The following is a 20,320-nucleotide window of genomic DNA, read 5'->3' as shown; positions in this document are numbered from 1 at the left end:
TTTATAGACAAGTACCAAACTATACACATCCATACAAACTTAATTAATGTACTACATACTAGGTACTACTATACTAGGTAGTATGTATGTAGGCAGGTAGGTAACTTGAATGCATATGCACAATGGTCTAGGCGCTACCCGCATTCATCCACTTTCCCCGCGCGGGAACTACTACTTACTACTGACTACTTTCCTATCATCCTCGCCTATTGCCTTCCTAAAGATGCACGACGGTATCGGTCTTTTCTCTCTTAGATCTGGACCTACATATACCTGCTCAGATTGCCCCGGTCCCATTCGCTATCGTCATTTAAACATTCTTTGCTCCTCTTTCTTTCTTCCTCACTTCATACCTACGGTACATACATCGCATCATATCGTACCTGAAATCGCAAAAAGTCGGGACCCCTTGATTTACTGATTTATGGTTATATGATCTGACGACAGACATCTGGAGGGATCCGTTGATTTCCCCTCACTGCTTGGACCATCCATACCTACTACCAGCGCATCTCGGTCCAGCGCTGCACAGAACGGATCAAGCACGTACACCGTCGCTCCGCACTCTGCCGATACCCGTTGGAAACCCGTGGCCGGATTGTACAAATACGAAATATTCCTCAGCAAGCTTACATATATGTACAACATCATCTAGCGCTATATTCGAACATCTGCACGTCTGATCGAATATTTATCGAACTCGTCTCGCACAGTTTTGACTATTAGCTGTCTACTTATTGTTCCCACAGTTCATTCACCTTCGCCAAGTACCGGGGGGCATTTGCCATTTCCAGCCCGGGAATTTGATTATCTTATGCTTGCGCGGCTCAAAAGAGCTTGAGCCAACCCTGAGATCTATTTCATTAAGCGCGAAACGTCAAAGCGGCCGAAACAGATACATATCGCTGGTTTTATCAATTGCAAGGTCCCCATTGCGCCTCAATCATTGAACTAGGACCCCTGGAATTTCATTCTTTTCCCGACAAATTATTGATAATCCTAGATCCAAGTCGAGAAAATTTTTCGCATTTCTTCCAAGTTCTTTTTAATACGGCCCGTGTCGCTGGAAGCCGATAGCAATTCCATTAATCGATGCGCTATTGCAAACTGGAGTAGGGAAACCATAATCCCAATTTCGCTAAAGGTAACCGAATCTCGGAAACCCTGGAAGACCCAGGATCCTCAGAGCATCGTCATTCAACCCTCACCCAAATCGCTCTGCTAGACAAGGAAAATCTTTTGGATTTCCGTTTTTGTCTAGGGACTGCGGGACTTGTAGCTAATACGATGACCCTTACTATGATAATTTTGATGGAAAGTCTCCGAATTACCTGAAATATGCCAACTGAGTGACAAGGGATTGGCACACCTTTTTTATTTTTTACTTGGGGTTGTTTTTTACGAAGAAAGAAAAAAAAAACACGCGGATGTTCGGTTGTTTTCAAACCGAAAAGTTGTCGCAATCGTGTTCGCCGCCTAAGAAGGATCCACGCGGCGAGAGATATACACCATAGAATATACGCCAGCCATCGCCATCACGATACGAGAAGACGATATTGAGGAAGCGTGGCCTCATTTACTGCTACACTACACGCTGACACTATACGCTGATCCCCTAATCCTTAATAGAAGATAAACGTTAAGGACAGCTGAAAAAGGACGCTCAAAGGATACTCAAGAGCCACTGGAATTACACAGTGATGAGATATCTCACTGATTGGGTACCGAAACAGAGACAAAGTGCGAAAGGATCCTCCTCGGACGTTGTGGCTGAGTGTAACTTACTAGGGGTACCAGGATACCTAAGACACCCTTGGCACATTTGAATTGTACTGTGCTAGCGTTTGCTGGGCTTACACCACCCCTGTCTTGGAGTCTTGGGTTATCTTCGCACACGCCCATGCCGTACATGAGTACGTATCAATACGTACCCAAAAGCTTTGCCAAGGTACCTTGCCTTTAGGCTAGGATCAGGCATTGGCTAAGGGGGTCCTAGTCAATTTTTAGGAACCCCCCTGTAGCCTCCACCCCCGAAGGAGGAAAAAAAAAAATCTTTCAACTGCGTTGGGATTTTTTTTTTTCTGCTCCAAATTCCCTGTTATTAATAAACGAGGCGACTCCCGCCCAACCACCTCCGACGCTTCAAACCCTCTTTCTACACAGTTTGGCTTTTGCCATTTCCTACCTATTGACTCATCGTTCAACGCATACTAAAGTATTAGTATTTGACATTCGTTCCAAACGGATTTTCCATTCTGGATTTTAGAACGGTCCAGCTTTTTCGAGCACCTTCGTCATCCAAAGTCGACTTTTTATCGACTTTGATGCCCAATCCTCCCGGGGGTATAAACACCAAATCTTGACATGTTCTCTCAAAGAAGACGGCTTTCTTCTCCTCTTCCCACCGACCACATACCAAGGTGACAGGTGTCACTTCCTCCAGCGTCACGACACAGGCGCCATTGATTATTCCGAGAAAAGAATCAAAAAACTGAAGCATCATACAAAATACACCGTCGAGTCGTGTTCGGGGTCGACCAGATTTCACGACGACATTTGCAACAATAATATACGATAATTTCATCCCACGGCTTCGTCGCGACGACATCGCAACAGGCAGGAAAGATGAGTTACGGGTCACCTTATGGTACACCTCTTCGAGGTGGTGATGCGGGTCACTTTTACGACGTACATAGCCCCTCACCAACACCTTCACCACGTCACTACCCATTTTACCCAGCTCAGACCCCCCAGCGATCAGCTACTCGAGCTTCTCACGTTCGCAACGCAAGCACCGGCTATCCCGATTACCGGCCGTCGACCGCCTTCTCTCCCCGATACACGAGCACCGGCGAATATGCCACCGGCCCAAGCCCGAATGTGAGTTCGCGAAAGCACAGTTTCTCAATGGGGTCGCATCAAATGCCCAGGCGCGAGCGTCGGAGCTCCTTCTCATACCATCGGGCCTCTCATGGGGACTCCGACGAGGACGAGATCTTCGAGATTGATGGGGTCAGATGCGTGTTGATTGCGGAGTCCAAGAGTCGCAAGCGCAGAGATTCTTTCTATGCTGCTCCGGGACATGGCACTGATCACTACTACCGTTCGCAGGGCATGCCGTCGTCGTTTTACGAGAAAGAGAGAGCCGACTACCCGCGTTACGAAGAGCCTCCCGCACGCTCCGCCACAAGGATTGGCCACCACACCCGCCGTCCTTCAGCTACCGCTGTACCTATTCAGCGCCCCGCCACCACGCGCCCATCTAGCTCTCACAAGAAGAAGCCTGCACCTAGCGGGCCCAGAAAGGCTACAGAAGCAGATGCAAAGAAGCATCGTATCCCCCCTGGATACTCTCTCAAGAACTGGGATCCCGCTGAGGAACCCATCATGCTACTAGGGAGTGTCTTTGACTCAAACTCTTTGGGGAAGTGGATCTATGACTGGACCGTCCACTTCCATGGCGCAGCCACTCCCATATCGGACGTGGCCGGCGAACTATGGGTTCTCCTCATCCAACTCTCGGGCAAAATAAAACGCGCCGAGGAAGTTGTGCCAGAGGTTAGAACTACTGCCAACAAGGAAATGATTGAGGACTTTATTGAATCTGGTGAACGCCTCACCGATAAGCTCCGCGCTCTGCTAAAGAAGTGCGAGGCGCCCATGCTAAGGTCCAGCAAGGCAAAGGAGGCATCCCACCTCGGACAGAACGCCGGCGTAGAATTCGTGAAGACTATCTTTGGCCGCGAACGTGAGCTTGAGCGTACCGAGGGATTCATGCAGGCAGTCCGCCTTTGGAATTTGCGATTCGATGCAAACTGTGAGGACATCCTTAAGAGGCCCAAGCAATAAATGGATGGATTTTTATTTCTTTCCAAGTTGTTTATCCTCATTGGTCCCCATGGATTTCCACGGATGGACCACTACTATTTTATACTACTACTACCACTACCACCCGCAGACACACACCTACACCTACACACACGACCGATTGGAAGAAAATGATGGATGGCGCTGCCATCGTGTATCACTAGAAGCTGATTTCCTGCTTGGGTCGTATTTCCGGAGTGCCACATTGATACCAGGATCTCTCCGTTCAGGATTTCTTTCATCTGTTTTATTACACTCGCCGCAGGGCAACGTTGCATGCATCGAATGGAGAAGGGCCTGGATTTTCCTGTCTCATCTTTCGTTTTTCGAGATACCCCAGACGAAGAGAGAGGAAGAGTGCGTGACTATATTGCACAACAGGCTCACCGCGCAAGCAGTTGACGAGGATACGAGCGATATACCCTTTCTGGGACGTTATTCGGAAACTCAAAAGTTGGTCTTGTTTTTTTGGAAGAAGGATACTTGATTTTTATTTACGTGGTCAACAGTTTTATGGTAACTGTTGATGGGAATTTTACATCGGGCTGAACTATTGCTCAGCCTTAGACACAAAGAGTTTAATGGTTATTGTCTTTTGATATTGGCGATGGATTCGTTAGTTAGCCAGCCGGGTTGTATTTGCTTCGCCAGTTAGCACCTTGCGCAAGCATCAGCGGGCGTTATGTCAGACATGGTGGCATATTGATTTTATTGTTTCGACAGGACGCATTTTATAGAAGATCTCATGCGTATCACGAGATCGGGTTCGGGTTGTACTGGCTGGCTGGAAGATACCCCTTTCCTTCATTATTTATTTTCTTTTATCTTTAGTAGTAGCTCAAATCTCAGGAAGAAACAATAGTATCATTCTACTCCTCCTAAATCTGTCTCCAAACTTGTCTCCATTGATCATCTATGTGAATTAACCTAAGTGAGTAACTAGGCATTTCTGCGACGCATTCTTAATCGTGTGCTAATATTATGCGTGAACTAACATCCTGATATGTTTGCAATTGTTGGTGCTAGTGGTGGTGTGTTCCTGCATGTCCCCGATCTGCTTCTTGCCTTACGACATACTTGGTGAGAGGTGTTCATCTGTTATTCATCTAATATGTGCGCATGCTAGCTACCGAACCTATTCTACGCGCATACATAGGGCATAGGGTGTAAGTGTAAGTCCACTTGAGGGGGGACACGTCTGCGACCAGCCATTTTCGCAAACACTTATGACATAGTTACTACCTATGATGCCAATGTGTCGGAATACCTGATACTGTTTTTTTTTTTTTTTTTTTTGAAACATGTAGTCAAATGGAAATGCTTCTCTTGCAGGTATGGCATGGCATGGCATGTCATGTATTGTGCTTTGCGCTTTTATGACTCAAGTTCTCAACAATCCAGGGGGGGAGGGCTAGTTCCATAATAACATAGGTATGTAACAATTGTCTCCCTCCAGGGCGGGCTCACTCCATTTTCCCTTACAACAAACCAAACATGCTTGTCTCACAACAACATATTTTCAACAAAAGTGTCAAATAGTTAATGGTTAATAGCACTTCACAATTCCAAGGTTTGGTATCTACCTACCTACCTAGCGACTTGATAGTTCTGCAATCCTGTATTTCATCCTTGTATGCTGGGGGAATGGGGTCAAGTTGTTGACTCATTTTGTATTGCCATGGATGCCTTTTCGGCAATTGGGATATTAGGTATTAGGGATATATAGTAATTGCTATTGTCGCTATTGTCTAGTTAACTATCCACCCACTAACCTATAGTTAAATAACTAATGATAGGGGGAGAAGATGGACCTGAAAAAAACCGGAAGGATGCCAAGTAGTTAGTTAGTTACCACTCACTCACCTACGGCGTAGTACATATTACATTGTCAGCCCGTTAATTCCCATGGCGTCATGGTAATAATAGCAATAATAACCATGCTAAGATTCCATTCCTTTGAATTTCTATTTATTTATTTTCCCCCTTTTTCCCTTCTTGGCAATTTCATCTTTTTTTTTCTTTTTTTTTCTTTTTGTTTTGTTTTTTTCAACTGTTTTTAATTTTGTGTGTGCCGGCGGGGGGTAGGTAGGTATGTATTTGGCCGAAATTGGCTTTCATGCCTGCTTGCCTAGGTAGGTAGGTAGGTAGGTAGGTAAGCCACACGGTTCCGGGTACTGGGAGTCCTGGTACTGGTATTTTACACAACACACACGAACACGAGAAGGGTCGCGAGGAAGGACAATGGACGATGGGGAAGGGACTTTTTGTGTTATATGGGAATGGTTGGATTTTACATAGATTGGTTAGGTTTGTAGTAGTAGGTAGTATGTAGTATTCAGTAGCTTGGTGGCATAGTTATCAGGTACACAATCACAATCACAATCGAGATCTGACAAGTACTGTATGTGCTCGCGTCTCTCGAGGCCAACCTCTGTATCAAGTTACATGGTCACGATCAAAATATTTTGCTATTGATTGTCTCTCATTGTTAGTCCAAACAAACTTGCTTATGTACACACCAATTTACACAACACAACACAACATCTCGCGTTAGGGCTCCATGATAGGGTTACAGGGCCCTCCATCTCCAAGAAAAAAAAGAATTGGCCACAACATTGGGCCGCGCAAGGTGGCTTTTTTTTTCGTCAGGTCAAGGGGGGGGGGGGCCTCTTACAGGCTACTTTAGCGATTGAATCACTTGGAATCAACCCATGTCCCTTCTCCGACAGCCAGCCCAGCTCATCCGTGTTCCGTGCGCCATCTGCAAGACCGCCTAGGTTGGTAGGCAGGTAGGTACATGATAGAGTTACTACATGCAATAGTATGTAGGTGCTATTAGGTACGGCACCAAGACCCAAGATTAGACTACTTACTCCCCGCCGTATGTCTAGCATCGTCAGTCAGTCACGGAATCAATTGCAATTGTATGATGCCCTATAGTTATACCAACCTAGTGTATGTATGTAGGCATGCATTTCGTATGCATATTCGTATGTACAATACAGAAAGCAGTGTAGCATCACGAGGGCCATTTCGAACTGGCGGGCCATTGTGTCTTTCATTCGTCCCTACCCCTCCTTTTTTTTTTCCCTCACCTCACTCTATTGACAGGCCACCACCACCACCAAGTTTTGCAAAACCATTCGAGTCGCAAAGCTGAGAATTGATTGTCCTGGACGTCATAGCCATATGTTTCTCCAAGGTTGCCATGTGTGTGTTAGGCACCTACTTACGTACCTAGTACATACATGTACGATGAGGGTAAAAAAAAGGAGATGCCAGGACCTACTTAGTGTAGGTAGGGTGCCAACGGGGGATCCGCCCGAGACGACACCGCTGCTTTGGCCGTTAGGTTATGTATGTAGGTGTTGCGTGTGTATTTGGTATAAGGTGGTATTGTCGTTGAAAGGGCCAAAAAAGCAAAGGCCCCTCCCTGCAAGCTGGACTGTATGTAAGCCCCCCCCCTTCTGGATTTGGAACATGCCTAGTACGTATGTAGATGATTGATGGTCTACGGCTACAAGGGAAAGGGGGAAGGGGTGGAAGCGCGGGCGGGCTTTAGAATCCCTTCGCCGCTTCGGTAGGTTGCAGTACATGAATGAATCCACTGCCACGCGAAGAGCGACAGGGAAAAGATTCCTTTGTCCATGGATGTTTTTTTTTGTCTTTCTATGTTTGTTTTTTTCTGTCATCATCCCTTTCCCTTCGACGGTATTGTACTAGGGAGGCAGGCAGGCAGACAGGATATCAAATATAGCGTGTTAGGCTTATGTGTATTTACACACGAGCTATGCAGACTATACACGCTGGAAAGACAATTCGTTCCAATCAAGCAATTGAGTATAGCATCATACTAATCACCCTCATGTAAGCGTGGCTGGTGTCCCTGATGTATGAATTGGAGAGAGAGACGGGGGAGGGGGGTGTATTCAGAATCACACATGTTATACAAATCTCCTCATCTGAGACCGATGTACATCTACATTGAGCTATGTTCTAGACCTACATATGTAGAAACATGTCTAAATATCCCTGGCATGGGCAAGATTGGATCGGGCACATACGTTAATAGTAGTTACCACTATCAATCAATTGTTTTATTTTATTTTTGTTCACTACATAGGCAATTCGTTTAATATCTTGTATTGAAAGCCAAAAAAAAAACATCATGAGAATGGAGCCAACAACGTGAGCCAACTTGAGTACCTTGCATAGATAGATAGCTTCACCGCAACCTATCGGAAACTACTACAAATCGTATAGGCGGGATCGATCGGTTGGTTCAGGTGCGTATTTTGTTGAATTGTGCCGTACATAGCATGTTGGGTCTCGTTTGTTGCGAATCATGTTTGTCAGATAGTTACTCCTCCAGGCTATTTATTACCTACACCAGCGGGCCGGCCCCTGAAATACGATACGATGGATGGGATGGCATAACACGATGTCGTAACTATCGTAATTACGAATCATGTAACTACCTACTATGCAGTACTTGAGGGAAGGAAAAATTGCCAAGTTTGGAACCAACATACCTCTTTCTCTCTCCCCTCATTCATCAGTTCTTCATCTCGAATCAGCCGCGTCTGTCGCGGCAGTTGGTCCATCATCCCTGTGATTATTTGCGACAAATGCTATGCTGATGTGATCTGATCACACCAGAAATTTTCCTTCTTTATTTCTACCTACTGTCAATCCACCCCCAGCCCTAAGATATCTAGGTACCTAGTCAGCCAGCCAGCCAGCCAGCCATCCGACCTAGGGTAATCCAATCAGCCTTCTTTCTTATCAAAAGGCTCCTGTTTCCCCCATCACACATGGGCTGAGGCGCCTGCATCTCCAATCAGGAAATAGGTTTCTCATGCAAGACAATTCTGAGCGTGCTGAGGCTTTACTTTACCACCAACTTTGGATTTAGAATCAGGCTAGCAAGTATGACCCAATGCAATATACTACTATGTACGTGGTAGTAGGCAGACATGTATAATAATTCAAGTCAGTCAGGCTCGTGCGTAAGCGTGGGGTTCCTTTTTTTTTTTTTTTTTTTTGGTTTTGCGCGCGCGCAGTGCATACATGAGGAGCATAAGTGGTGTTGCATTCTTTGCGCACGACCCGAAAATAGTATCATCGGGAGACCTAGCGGTGCTACCTACCTACGGCTGAGAATGACATGGTTGTCTCTTCTTTTACCTGTGGCACATACACAGACAGTCTCGCACTAGAGGAATCGAAGTAGGCTCGTACATACATACATACATACAGGCCCACATGGATGCCTAGGTTACATAGGTTATATCTATCTATATCTTTTTTTTTCTATACATATCATGAGCCAATCCGACGAATCACCTCTTACACGTCGCGGCGTGGCCGGGGATGATTCTGATCAATTGTGGTATCATCACGAGAAGGGCCGGACGAACATCTATAGGCAAACACACGCTAACCTAGGTACATAGTTTGCGTCTCCTCGTCTCTCGTAAGGCTTAGCACGCAGCACGCAGCGGGCATATGCGGCCGGCCTTTCCCCTCTTTCCGGGTGTTGGACGGACGCCGTGGGTGAACCTCTCCACCAACATCCATCCATCCCTTTCTTCTGTTTCCTCTTCCCCCCTTACCTCCATTCTCGGTCTAAACCTCATCCGGGGGGGAAGGGGGAGTCTGTACCGTGGGAATGGGAATAAGATACTATACTAAGCCCGGCTTTGATAGATGGGAATCGTTCGGTGAATTGGCACGCGCTGCACGAAGCCGTCGGGTACCATAGATCGTCTTGTCTTGAATACAGATGTGATGACCTAGGTAATTGCTAGTATGTATAGGTAACCTACCTACCTGGTAACTGAAGTAATCCGTCATTGGGCGCTGGGTTTCTTTCCACGAGTCAATTCGTGCATTACGTACGTGAGGCTTTACCTAATATATAACCTTGTCTGCATAGGGCTTCGATGGAAGGTTGGTGGTGAGTAGCAATATCGCCCGTAGTAGGCAGGTAGCCAGAACCATCGTACATCGATTGACTACCTACCTTCCTACCTACCTACATAGTACCTATGCATCCATATATCCAAATCAACATATGTGGTTAGAGTCCCTCCTGCCGATATCCTTCTCGAACACCCATCTATCTATCTATCTCGGGGTACACCAGCGGCTATGCAAGTCATACCCACAGTGCCTGAAAACGGACGAACAGGACTTCCTGAGCCAATAGTAACCGCTCTGTGGCATCACACCTGCACGGTCTGCATCCAAACACAGCAGCAGCAGCATCATCAGGAGTGAGGATCAATTGATGTATTGCTCGTCACCTAACCTCAGGTATCTAGGTATGTACGTATGTGGACGGTCGATCCCAATGTACTTCGTCGCTTTCCCCAGAAACCCCCCCAGCAGCCCACGTTGTCTGTCTACCCGACCTGGCTCACCTATGCAAGGTGGTGATCAGATATACCTACCTACCTCCTAGCTCTCATGTGTCCTAGCCCCCCCTCAAGTCAGCTAGCCATATTGTCGCCAAAGACTCCCAAGCCCATAGAGCCGTATCGTGCATTCGTGTGTGCTGCGGCATGTAGATAGATACTTACCTACTACACACATACTGTACATACATACCTAGGTAGACAGGGTATGTAAGCAGGCAGGTAGGTAGGTAGAGGGCATTCTTTACCGAAACGGTGGGTATGACAAGCTCCCAATATTGGCTTTCGGGCGGAATTCACTTATCGCGCCAGTCAGGGCATACCTCACCTAGCACTTCCCCTCTCCCACCCACCCCCCCTTATATAACCTCTCTCCAACTCCAACAGGATACTGGCAGCCTCACCCGGGACGAGGACGCGGGACCGGGAAGGGGCCAGGGAAAAAAATGCATAGGTAACAGCAAAGTAGAGTTGCTCGGTGTGCTTGCTTGCCTTTGTTAGGTATGTCCTTAAGTACCTAGGTTAGGTAGATTGGTAGGCAGATATGTAGGCACCTATGTCCTGGGTGGGCTTAGGTAACAAGATTTGTGTTGACGTCGTATATACGATATGCTGTGTGATCTCAAAAATTGGTAGGTACCTGTCGTATGTAGCCTTATATAAGTACCTATCTTGCTACGGACGGTGCTACAGCACGGCAGGACACAAAGGTTTGTTTGGTACATACTGTAACATACTATGGGGTAGGTACATAGATAGGTGCATTGTCTGCACATGTGGTAGCTAGCCCCTTTACATATTCCACGTCGACGCCGGCTTTGCTTACGAGAGAAACATGCAGGTGGTGGTGGTGGTAAGTGTGACGGTAGTTCAGGTATTTATCCCCCCCCCCTCCCCGCGCATGTACCCGTTGTTACTGATTTCGGTAACTACCTACCCAGGTCAGGTTGTTGGAACTTGGAAGCCAATGAGCTATCAGTAGGTATCAAGTTATGGAGTTCTGGTATAGGCAGACAGACAGACAGGCTGGTATAGGCAAACAACCTTAATACTGCAACCGCATGATATCCAAAGCTGAAAACTAGTTCGGGCGGGAAGGAAGGATTATCCTGCAACTTGCAGATTAGTATGTAGTAGGTACAGACCGATATACATGCCTAGACAGCTACCTAATACTTGGGTGCGTAGTATATGTACCTAGATACACGTGCATGCATGTACCGTAACACGTGTTGTTGATGTACGTGAGAAATGGGGAGATACATGTATGTACCACGGTAGGTAGGTGGCGGCCCCGGCCCGACTCGAACGCTGGTGCTACGAGTCTCAGGTGGCTTTTCTCTCGGACCCCCGTGCCGCTCCGTCCCGTAGATTCGGGGCCGATAGGGGGCGTATGACTGGCGAGTTTGATACGTGCTAGACAGAAACTAATTCTGTTTAAAACGACTGCCTACTTGATAAGGGTCGAGCATCTGAACTGCTCTCAGGTAGCTAAAAGGGGTTATGCCTCGTAGCAGTATATGGCGCATTTTAGTCTGGAAAGACAATCGAATACCTATCTTTTAAACACCAACCACGTGCATCCCAGTGCCTGTATAGGTACTGCTACATTGACATATGAATAGCAATACTTGATCTTAGAGGAATCGATAGGTGCCATGCGCAAGTGATAGATCACCTATCGAGATGGCCCGTACATCAACTCGTCACATTCCTTATGTTTTCCACCAGCTAGGCCTCATATGAAATTCACAAGCCGTGAGAATTTCCTGTTGAGTTTAACAAGAATGTGCTTCTTTCCACCGTGCTATTATTATATGATATGCTATGAGCCATCGCCGCCATTTATCTTTTATCTCTAGAGTTTAGACACTTCTTACAGCTGGACGCAAATCTCACAAGTTGCCTAAAGACTTTAACTCGTTTGATACTGTTACAACATGTTTCCTTGGTGAAGATACGGTCTCCCACAGTGATAGCCTCGATGATAAACTCCTTACACCTACATCTACACTCAAGTTAACTTGGTCCTGTAGAACTTCTCTTGGGTAGAACCAGTGCCATACATAGGGATATATGTCCATGCACAGCCCGCACCTAGGTACATAAGTGGAAGCTTTGTGATATTTACAAACACTGCCTAGGTAGGTACCTAGGTAGGTAGGTATACAAGCATATCTCGCGTTTCTGTTATAAGAGATTCTGTCACGAGGCGGAACCTAGAAGACGAAGGACAGCATCGTTGTTGCTCGGGGATCTCTAACGTCTCCCGGAGACTATGGAAGCTGCATATACACGTATGTAAGTCGTCTTTGTTCCATGTGAACCCCCCATGTGCTCCTAGGTAGACCCTTGACAGATTTCATTTACTCTCAGATGAAAATCAGAATACTATATTGTACTCAATCTGAGGTGGACGGTTAATGGTGTAGCTGAAGGTCAAGACACCGTTAAGGGATGAAGGTTCGGGCAAAGGTAAACTGGCCCGTACCTCTTATAACTCTCATGGTACATAGCTCTGCGTACTGTCATCAAAGATGATGCCGTTTCATTGATTACCTAATTTACAAGAGCCATGTGTATAACTATTTCTTTCTTAGTATTCCCTCCTCGTCGATATATTATATGGCCTTGGTCAACACCAACTACGAAATCACAGGGCAACGGCGACGGGAGATTTCCATGGATGTGTGGCTGTTCAGTTGTAGGCAAGTCATCAACCACAGGACAAAATGAAGGGCTCCGCCAAGGCAAGCTAGCCTTTGACCCCCTTATACCGACAAGCGCAATAGAGTTTCTGCATGTGTATCATTCACGCCCCACGGAATTGGCGACCTCTTGGGTAGATATGTATTATATGAATAGAAACCATCTCCCCTCGCCAGGAAATAAAGTTGTAACTACCGGACGCACCAGAATATTCCCGGCATACCTACGGGATGTCGTGCCGTTCAGGGGACCCATTGCTTTGGGAATAGCCTCCTGCTACTAGGATTGCTCAAGCTACACTAGTGTGGTGGGTGCAAGGGTCGCTCGTTCCGCCGCAAAGACCACCATACCAAGTCTGCCTTACCTGCGCTACTACATTGCCAACCTAGGCTGGTAGGGAGATATCAATTAACTACGGAGCCCTTTTTATTGCTCGAAGGCCAGTCGAACACGAGAAGCACAGCTCTACGTGACTGACTGTTCAGTTTAGACGCGTGTAAAATAACTAGTTACCAGTTATCGAAACACGGGCCTGGGGTTGATCACGTTGTATTCTACCCAGATATGGTACTGCAGGCAACAACACAGCGAGCTTGATCTGACGATGTTATAAGAGGCCAAGCTGGTGCCGAGGTTCTTCTTGCGAATGCCGACATGGACATCGGCAGACATATGTAGTTAGCTGAACGCAATGAAATCGGACCCTTCGGCTTGCTCAATACACGTAACTACAGGATACTAACCTTGAACCCCAGCGGCTACCGGGCAATTATTTCTAGGAAAGGGGAGGGGGGGGGGGATGAGGGAGTTTTTTTTTTAAAGAACCCAGGTTGTGAAGATGTCGAAACATCTAACCCTACCAAGTCAATTAGTGACAACGCGTAGGCATACGATTGTTTCGAGCCAAGATCGCCACTCATGCTGCCAGTTCGCATAGTTTTGCGACGAGCGCCGTCTGATGGTAGGCTAGGAAGAAGAGATGCAATAATTAGGGCTCCCCTTCTTCTTCTTCTTCTTCTTCTTCTCCGCGGCTGTTTTACTGTACAGTAACAAAGAGAAGGGGGGGGGGGAGAAAAGCCAAAAAGCCCCTGTAGGGAAATTCGATGAAGCAAGTGTGGGAAGCCAAGAAAAGCGATGCGGCTCGCCAAGAGAATATTTGATACTACTTGGCATTGTGATCTGGTTTCATCTCATCGCTGCGAACCCTGCATCTCCCACCCACCAGACGAGACCAAAGCGCATCGTGGTTTTTTTTTTTTTTTTTTTGCAACTGGCAGATTGGTAGGCCGTGACCTACAGTATTATTCTTTGAGAGTTATTGGACCAAACAATCTGGACTTGGCATTGTTTGCGACACGGCACGCCCAGGAGAAATGTCGATCGCCGAGAGACCATCGCGTGCGCTATTCCCGTTTTTGGACGCTTAGAAGGACTGTACGTATATACGACTGGTCTCTCCCTCTTGCAAGGTCCCCTTCTGCCCTTCCCTTCCCTGATCCAATGTTCCTCGGCGACCCAACCATCACACCTTCAGGACGAGTTGAAGGGTAAGTTGCTTGCTCATCCCAACCCGACATTCACCGTCCGCTTGTCGTCCAAGCACGGTCTCTTCTCCCAAGCCTTTCGGAAGTCTTCTTACTTTCTATTTCTATTACACAATCATATTCAATCATCCCTGGTGGAGGTCCACGTATGTAGGAATAGTAGCAAGTAAGAAAAAAAGAAGTGTAAAAATTGGCATTTCAAGTCAGGTTCAAGCTACGAAAGGCATTTTTTTGGGAGGACTTGAGAAGGGCTTCGCTTCATCACTCGTCTCGACGACAGTTTTTCATTCGTTTCGTTTCTTCAATTTTTTTATTCGATTCTTCCCAGTTCGCACAGGATGGCGTACAGATTCCCCAAGTCCATCAGCGCAGCGCGCGTAGCGGCTTTCGTCAAGACCGCGGCCTGGATCCAGGGCACCAGCGCCAGCGAGGCCTACCTGCCGGAGGACGCCCTGAACAATTTTCTTCGACGGCATGGGATCGACAACCGGCAGGCGCCTCCGCCTCCGCCCCCACCCGCGCCTGAGGAGGACGACGACGATGAGGAGGAGGAGGAGAAAGAAAGCGTAGAGGGGGAGGAGAAGGAGGAGGACGAGAACTCATCGGCAAACGAGGAAGGCGACGACTCCTCGCTGTCGTCGGACGAATCCCTCGGCACGTCGCCGAGCGAATCGTCGCAGGATTCCGCTGAGGAGGACCCGGCGAACGGGTCGAACTCTGCGCAAGCCGGCATCGCTATCGGCGCGTCGGGGCAGCCCGCGATAGGGTCCGCGGAGCCGACGCCTCTCAGCATGGGGGCCAAGGTGGCGATCGGCGTCTGGTCAGCCGTAGCGGTGTTTGCTGTATTCGGGCTCATATACTTCTTCTGTCGGCGGCGGCGGCGGGCGAGGATGGCGCAGGCGGAGATGAACGCGCTGCGGGACGAGGAGCTGGCGCGGTCGCGGCAGGGCATGTCTGAGATGGGCGGGCCGCTGCCGCCAGCGCCGGGGTCCGTCATAGATCCGCTGTCGCCGGCTCATCTCAGAGGCGGTGGAGGAGGTGATGAAGATACGCGCGAGCCAACGGTTCGCAACCCGAGCGGCCAGTGGATGCCGACGCCGCCGTGGCAGGAGGACCCGCCGACGTGGCGAGACTCGCACCCCTGGGGACAATCACAGCCTTCCGTCACGATGCCGATGCACAACGGCCTGCCATCGGGCCCGAAACCGTTGTTTGCGAAACAGCAGCAAGGTGGACTTGACGCTCGTACCGAGGGCGGCGAGACTGAGACTACCATCTTCGCGTATAGATAGGCGTAGGTAGGGGGAGGGAGAGTTCTCTTGTAGAGAGGACTAAGCCACAGGGCTTGCACATTAATACAGCGGTACTATCGACAACTTATCTTCGTTTTCGTGGACTGCGTCCAACCTTTAGACTGTTACCAATTAGTTCGGTTGCTAATACGATTTGATCCACCCTTGTGCTCGGTTTGTCTTGATATAAACTCGCCCGTTTGGGGGGCGAGAGATGTATTTATTAGGTGCTTTGCAAAAGCTTCAGATACGATATAGTTATGTCCATCTGGAAAATATATATATGAGACGACATATATTTATATGCAAAACCTCCATGTTGTGAGCTATTCAATATTGCATCCTAAAGTACCTACCTAGGTAGGTACTTATGAGCGTATATGTATGGGAGGCAACTTCGAGTCCTAAACCCCTTATCCTGATTCTTATTATGACTGGTCCGTAGTAATTTATGCTGCCTAGGTTTGATTATGGTACCTGGGCATATAGCATGGTAAATAATAATAAATATGTTGGTGCCGACCTAGGTAGTCTTGCTTGATAATCTTTTGGACTTCAAAGCAAGTGCCATCACGATCATCAGCCTTGCTTAAACTGTGGCATACTTCTTGAGCCAGTCCACTCCAGAGAAAGGTGTGAATGTCTCCCTTGGCGGCCCTCTTGTTGTTCACCATCATCTGTTTGTAAACTGGGAGCTTAGAAGCGATATTCTCCTACCTACATACCTAGGTAAATTATGTGCGTTCCCTTGTTGTTCCTTGCAACTCGATCGGCCTACAAACAGAAGGCTCCAAGTCTAAGGGTACTAAAAATATGAGGGCACTAGTGTGGCCTTTGTCGACTGTTTCTGGCGTGGTGGTAGAGACATTCGAGAGACATTCAACACGAAAGCCACAACTGGGCTGTGCTTGTAGTTAGCTTACCTACCTGAGGGTGGCTTAGCAAGAACCGAAACTGCGGCTCGAAAGACGCGCAAGATTATCAGAAACTTGTCAGAAAGTACGGTCTAAATGATGGATGTTGCTTTTTCCGAAAATGAGGGATAGTATTGGCCTAGAAATTCGAGCCTGGACTCTGTAGGCGTAACTCAAAGGAAGACAGTCCAGCCGTCTTCGAGTAGCAAGCCTCGGAGGCCTTAGGCCTTGGGTGACGTGGCTGATTTATAGCATTTTTCTTCGAATGAGATCGAATACTTTCTAAACATTTTTTCGGGGAGAGATGATCACAGGATATGTATCTCGAAGGAGGCCGTTAGCTCTTTTAGTATCACAAGCTCGGCGCTTGGTCTTGCAATATTTCATACTGTTGTCCTTGTCAGTGTTTCGAGCCTCGGCATAGTATTTGTCCAAGAGTTCCTTCGTTGCTTGTTATATGTGATAATCCCCCGAGAAGTCGCCGGATATGGTGGCTTGTTTCCTATCGAATTCAATTCTATGATGGCTCAGCACCGTGTCTTCGTATTGCAGTCTTTGACCGCGCTGTGGCTACGAATGTGAATAGAAAGTCTAGACTCTGGATATGTGATAGTCGGCGATTTTGGCCTCGAAGATCTTAATATCATAAAGAAGGGTCCGCAGAATCGGCGCAGATATCCGTCCTTTAAGAAGGGCAACAAAACTCACGCAGCGGTCGATGAAGAAACTTCTCTATCACATATGGCCAGGCTTGCGAAGAACCGACTCTACTGTTTATCATGCATATCGTAACAGTAAGTTGTGATAGTAAATAAAAGATTTTGACAAGTAGAGTGTGCACCTTTGCATAGATACTTGGAGTGGTGATGTACGGGGCGTGCATTGCGGTAAACATTTAGTTCAGAGGAAGAGGAAGCTTTACCAAAGAGCGTTTAGTCCGTTGCTCAACGATGAGATGACAGGGGTACTACTTAGGTAATCATGGATAAAACTGTCATAAACTAGCATAATTACAAGCATAATCCTGCCATGAAGTAATGGAAAATTAGTAGAGGGGCTGAGGGGCCTATGACTTGACGGAATGACGTGTATCCATGAATGGTTGCGTTGCCGTATTGCCCCTCGTTTTGCTACAAGCCTGCACTGGGCAAGCTTGTGCCTGCAAGCTTGTGACAGGCAAGTTCCAAACCAAAATCAGGCGTTAAGATGAAGGAAGTCACAGGGTCATGGCATTAGTTATATATGCACCTAAATGTATAATATTATGCTCGTTCCACTCTTCACTTCTCAAGACAAATACCTAATCATTATTGTTGTCGTTTGAAAAGATTTTACCTACATACCTACATACCTACCTACATACATCGTACCTACATACGCATTACTACCACAAAATAATACTGTTGATCTCATCTGTCCAAGCCAGACCTACCTAACTTCATTACCCCTCAACTCCATTCGCCAAGTCATCAATCTTCAACTATGGCTTCCAACCTTACTGTTCTAGTCAAGAACATCAACGTCGAAGCCGACGACAAAGAGATCAAGGATTTCTTCAGCTTCTGGTAAGCTCCATGAACACATTCCCTTAGTTTTGTAGAAATATTGGGTAATATCTACTAAACTTATTCTTTCAACAGTGGCAAGATTACCGAAATCAAGGTCACCCCAGGTGAAAACAACACCAAGGACGCTAGCGTCACATTCGAGAAGGAGACTGCCGCTAAGACCGCACAACTTCTAAATAACACGCAGTTGAAGGGCTCCCAGATCTCCGTGACGCCAGCCGACGGCAAGGCTGATGATGGAACTCCTCACACCACCAACACCGACCGTGACACTGACGAGATCACACAAGAGGAGAAGCCCAGAAGTCGCATTTTAGCCGAATATCTTGCTCACGGATATGTTGTTGGCGATGCGACCCTACAGCGCGCGATCGAGCTTGACACAAAGCACGGCGTTACCAACCGTTTTATGAACACCTTAATGAACCTTGACCAGAAGTATCATGCTACCGAACGTGCCAAGGCGACTGATCAATCTTACGGAATCACCAACCGAGCCAACAGCTTATTCAGTGGCATCAGCTCCTACTTTGAAAAGGCGACGAGCTCTCCTACAGGCAAGAAGCTGGTCAAGTTCTACACTGAAGGCCAACGCCAAGTACAAGACATCCACGCTGAAGCCCGCCGTCTAGCCGACCTGAAGAAGGAGGAACATGGTGGCAGCGCATACAAAGCCTCTGGGCTTGAGAGAGTTTTCGGCAAAGAGAAGCCTACACAGCCAGGCGATGCCAGCGCCCCTACTGATAGCTGTAAGTCAATCCAATACATACCTTTTCTAACTCAATGGCGAATATCTAGCCAAGATGTGGTCAAGTCTTGCACTTATTTTAAAACCTATACTAACGGGTTCTATTTAGCTGCAGTTCCTCCCCCCGGCCCCAAGGCTGGTACGACCGAATCTACCCCTCTGGCCACCACAGGGGCCATTCCCTCAAAGGCGCCCGGGGACGAGAAAGCATAGAGAATATGGAAAGGCTGCGATCTAACTTTGTTACGAATTATCATGACTCGGGTATTACATTTAAGTATAGCTTTATAGTAGTCTCCTAATAGCCAGCTGTGTATCTGGCTGAAATGATTAATCCATGATCACTAAATTTAAAGAATATTGCGCATAGTTCCTGTGGGATCAAATTATTTTTATAGTGTTTATAGTATTTTGAGCTGGACGCGGACAAGTATCACGACAGTAACATGCAAATGTAAAATCGTTGAAGGTTTGTGATAGGTAACGTTAATCATAGCGTGCATAGCTATGTAATGAAGAACCATGCTTAAGTACATCATAAGTAATACAAGTCATCCTCCCCTGGCAACGTCTTTATTCCGTCATTCCTAGAAAAGCCTAATTTACACTAGCTAGACCCTGCGCTACTTTGACGACGATTTTGCAGTTTTGGTAAACTTTTCTTCCACTGCATCTTCGAGGGGTCCTCGGGGATTTGACGTCAAGTTCTACATACCATGTTAACATTGGGCCACTGAACATAATTAGGTAGGTAGACTGACCTTTAGCTGTTCTTGCATCGCCTCCTTCTTGTTCGGCGCATCGTCTGTGCCTTGGCCAGAAGCGGGTGTGTCTTTGAGTTGAGCACCGGACTGGCGCTCAGGTGAGGGGGACTCGCCGCCTTCGTTTCTGGACACGGACGACATTATCACGGAGTTGGTGAATAGATTGCTGTTGGGTTTAGGGGTTTATTGTGAGTATGGAGGTGATTTATGTAGTTGATTCTATTGTGTGAGCTTGAGGTCGAAGATGCGAAAGGGTGAAGGTAAGTGTGTAAGAGGAAAGTTATATATGATTCTCGGGACAAGTTCAGGTATCCTATTATGCAAGCGATCGGTAGATAGATGAGCAGGTACATGGGCAAACAATCACTTGAGGTACTTTATTTTGAACGCAATTTGACAATTTGACAATTTGACATCAGAGCTATCATCATCGATGCCGTCATCTCTCCATATTCAGTTGTTCGAAGCATAGCTATTTACGTCATTGCTTTGGCC

At 47.2% G+C, this 20,320-nt stretch overlaps 4 protein-coding genes across 4 annotated transcripts; 3 read left to right on the top strand and 1 right to left on the bottom strand.

Moving 5' to 3' along the window:
- Nucleotides 1-2,268: 2,268 nt before the first annotated feature.
- On the top strand, nucleotides 2,269-3,886 carry GGS25DRAFT_244157 (uncharacterized protein). The gene has a single exon (XM_049257141.1). The coding sequence runs from the start codon at nucleotides 2,626-2,628 to the stop codon at nucleotides 3,847-3,849; it is 1,224 nt and encodes a 407-aa protein (XP_049118029.1). The 5' UTR covers nucleotides 2,269-2,625; the 3' UTR covers nucleotides 3,850-3,886.
- A 10,826-nt stretch (nucleotides 3,887-14,712) lies between these two features.
- GGS25DRAFT_244086 (uncharacterized protein) lies at nucleotides 14,713-16,060 on the top strand. The gene has a single exon (XM_049257140.1). It carries the CDS (start codon nucleotides 14,878-14,880, stop codon nucleotides 15,829-15,831), a length of 954 nt encoding a protein of 317 aa, XP_049118028.1. The 5' UTR covers nucleotides 14,713-14,877; the 3' UTR covers nucleotides 15,832-16,060.
- A 1,753-nt stretch (nucleotides 16,061-17,813) lies between these two features.
- Nucleotides 17,814-19,427, top strand: GGS25DRAFT_487237 (uncharacterized protein). Its single transcript, XM_049260702.1, has 3 exons — nucleotides 17,814-18,310; nucleotides 18,386-19,062; nucleotides 19,171-19,427. The coding sequence occupies exons 1-3, from the start codon at nucleotides 18,228-18,230 to the stop codon at nucleotides 19,272-19,274; spliced, it is 864 nt and encodes a 287-aa protein (XP_049118027.1). The 5' UTR covers nucleotides 17,814-18,227; the 3' UTR covers nucleotides 19,275-19,427.
- An 89-nt stretch (nucleotides 19,428-19,516) lies between these two features.
- On the bottom strand, nucleotides 19,517-20,297 carry GGS25DRAFT_487235 (uncharacterized protein). Its single transcript, XM_049260701.1, has 2 exons — nucleotides 19,823-20,297; nucleotides 19,517-19,768 (listed from the first exon to the last, which is right to left on the bottom strand). Exons 1-2 carry the CDS (start codon nucleotides 19,964-19,966, stop codon nucleotides 19,685-19,687), a joined length of 228 nt encoding a protein of 75 aa, XP_049118026.1. The 5' UTR covers nucleotides 19,967-20,297; the 3' UTR covers nucleotides 19,517-19,684.
- Nucleotides 20,298-20,320: the final 23 nt, after the last annotated feature.

This window comes from Hypoxylon fragiforme, assembly GCF_022984875.1.
Source record: "Hypoxylon fragiforme strain CBS 206.31 chromosome Unknown GGS25scaffold_4, whole genome shotgun sequence".
NCBI classification, from domain to species: Eukaryota; Fungi; Ascomycota; class Sordariomycetes; order Xylariales; family Hypoxylaceae; genus Hypoxylon; species Hypoxylon fragiforme.
This window is presented reverse-complemented; position numbering and strand designations above follow the sequence as displayed.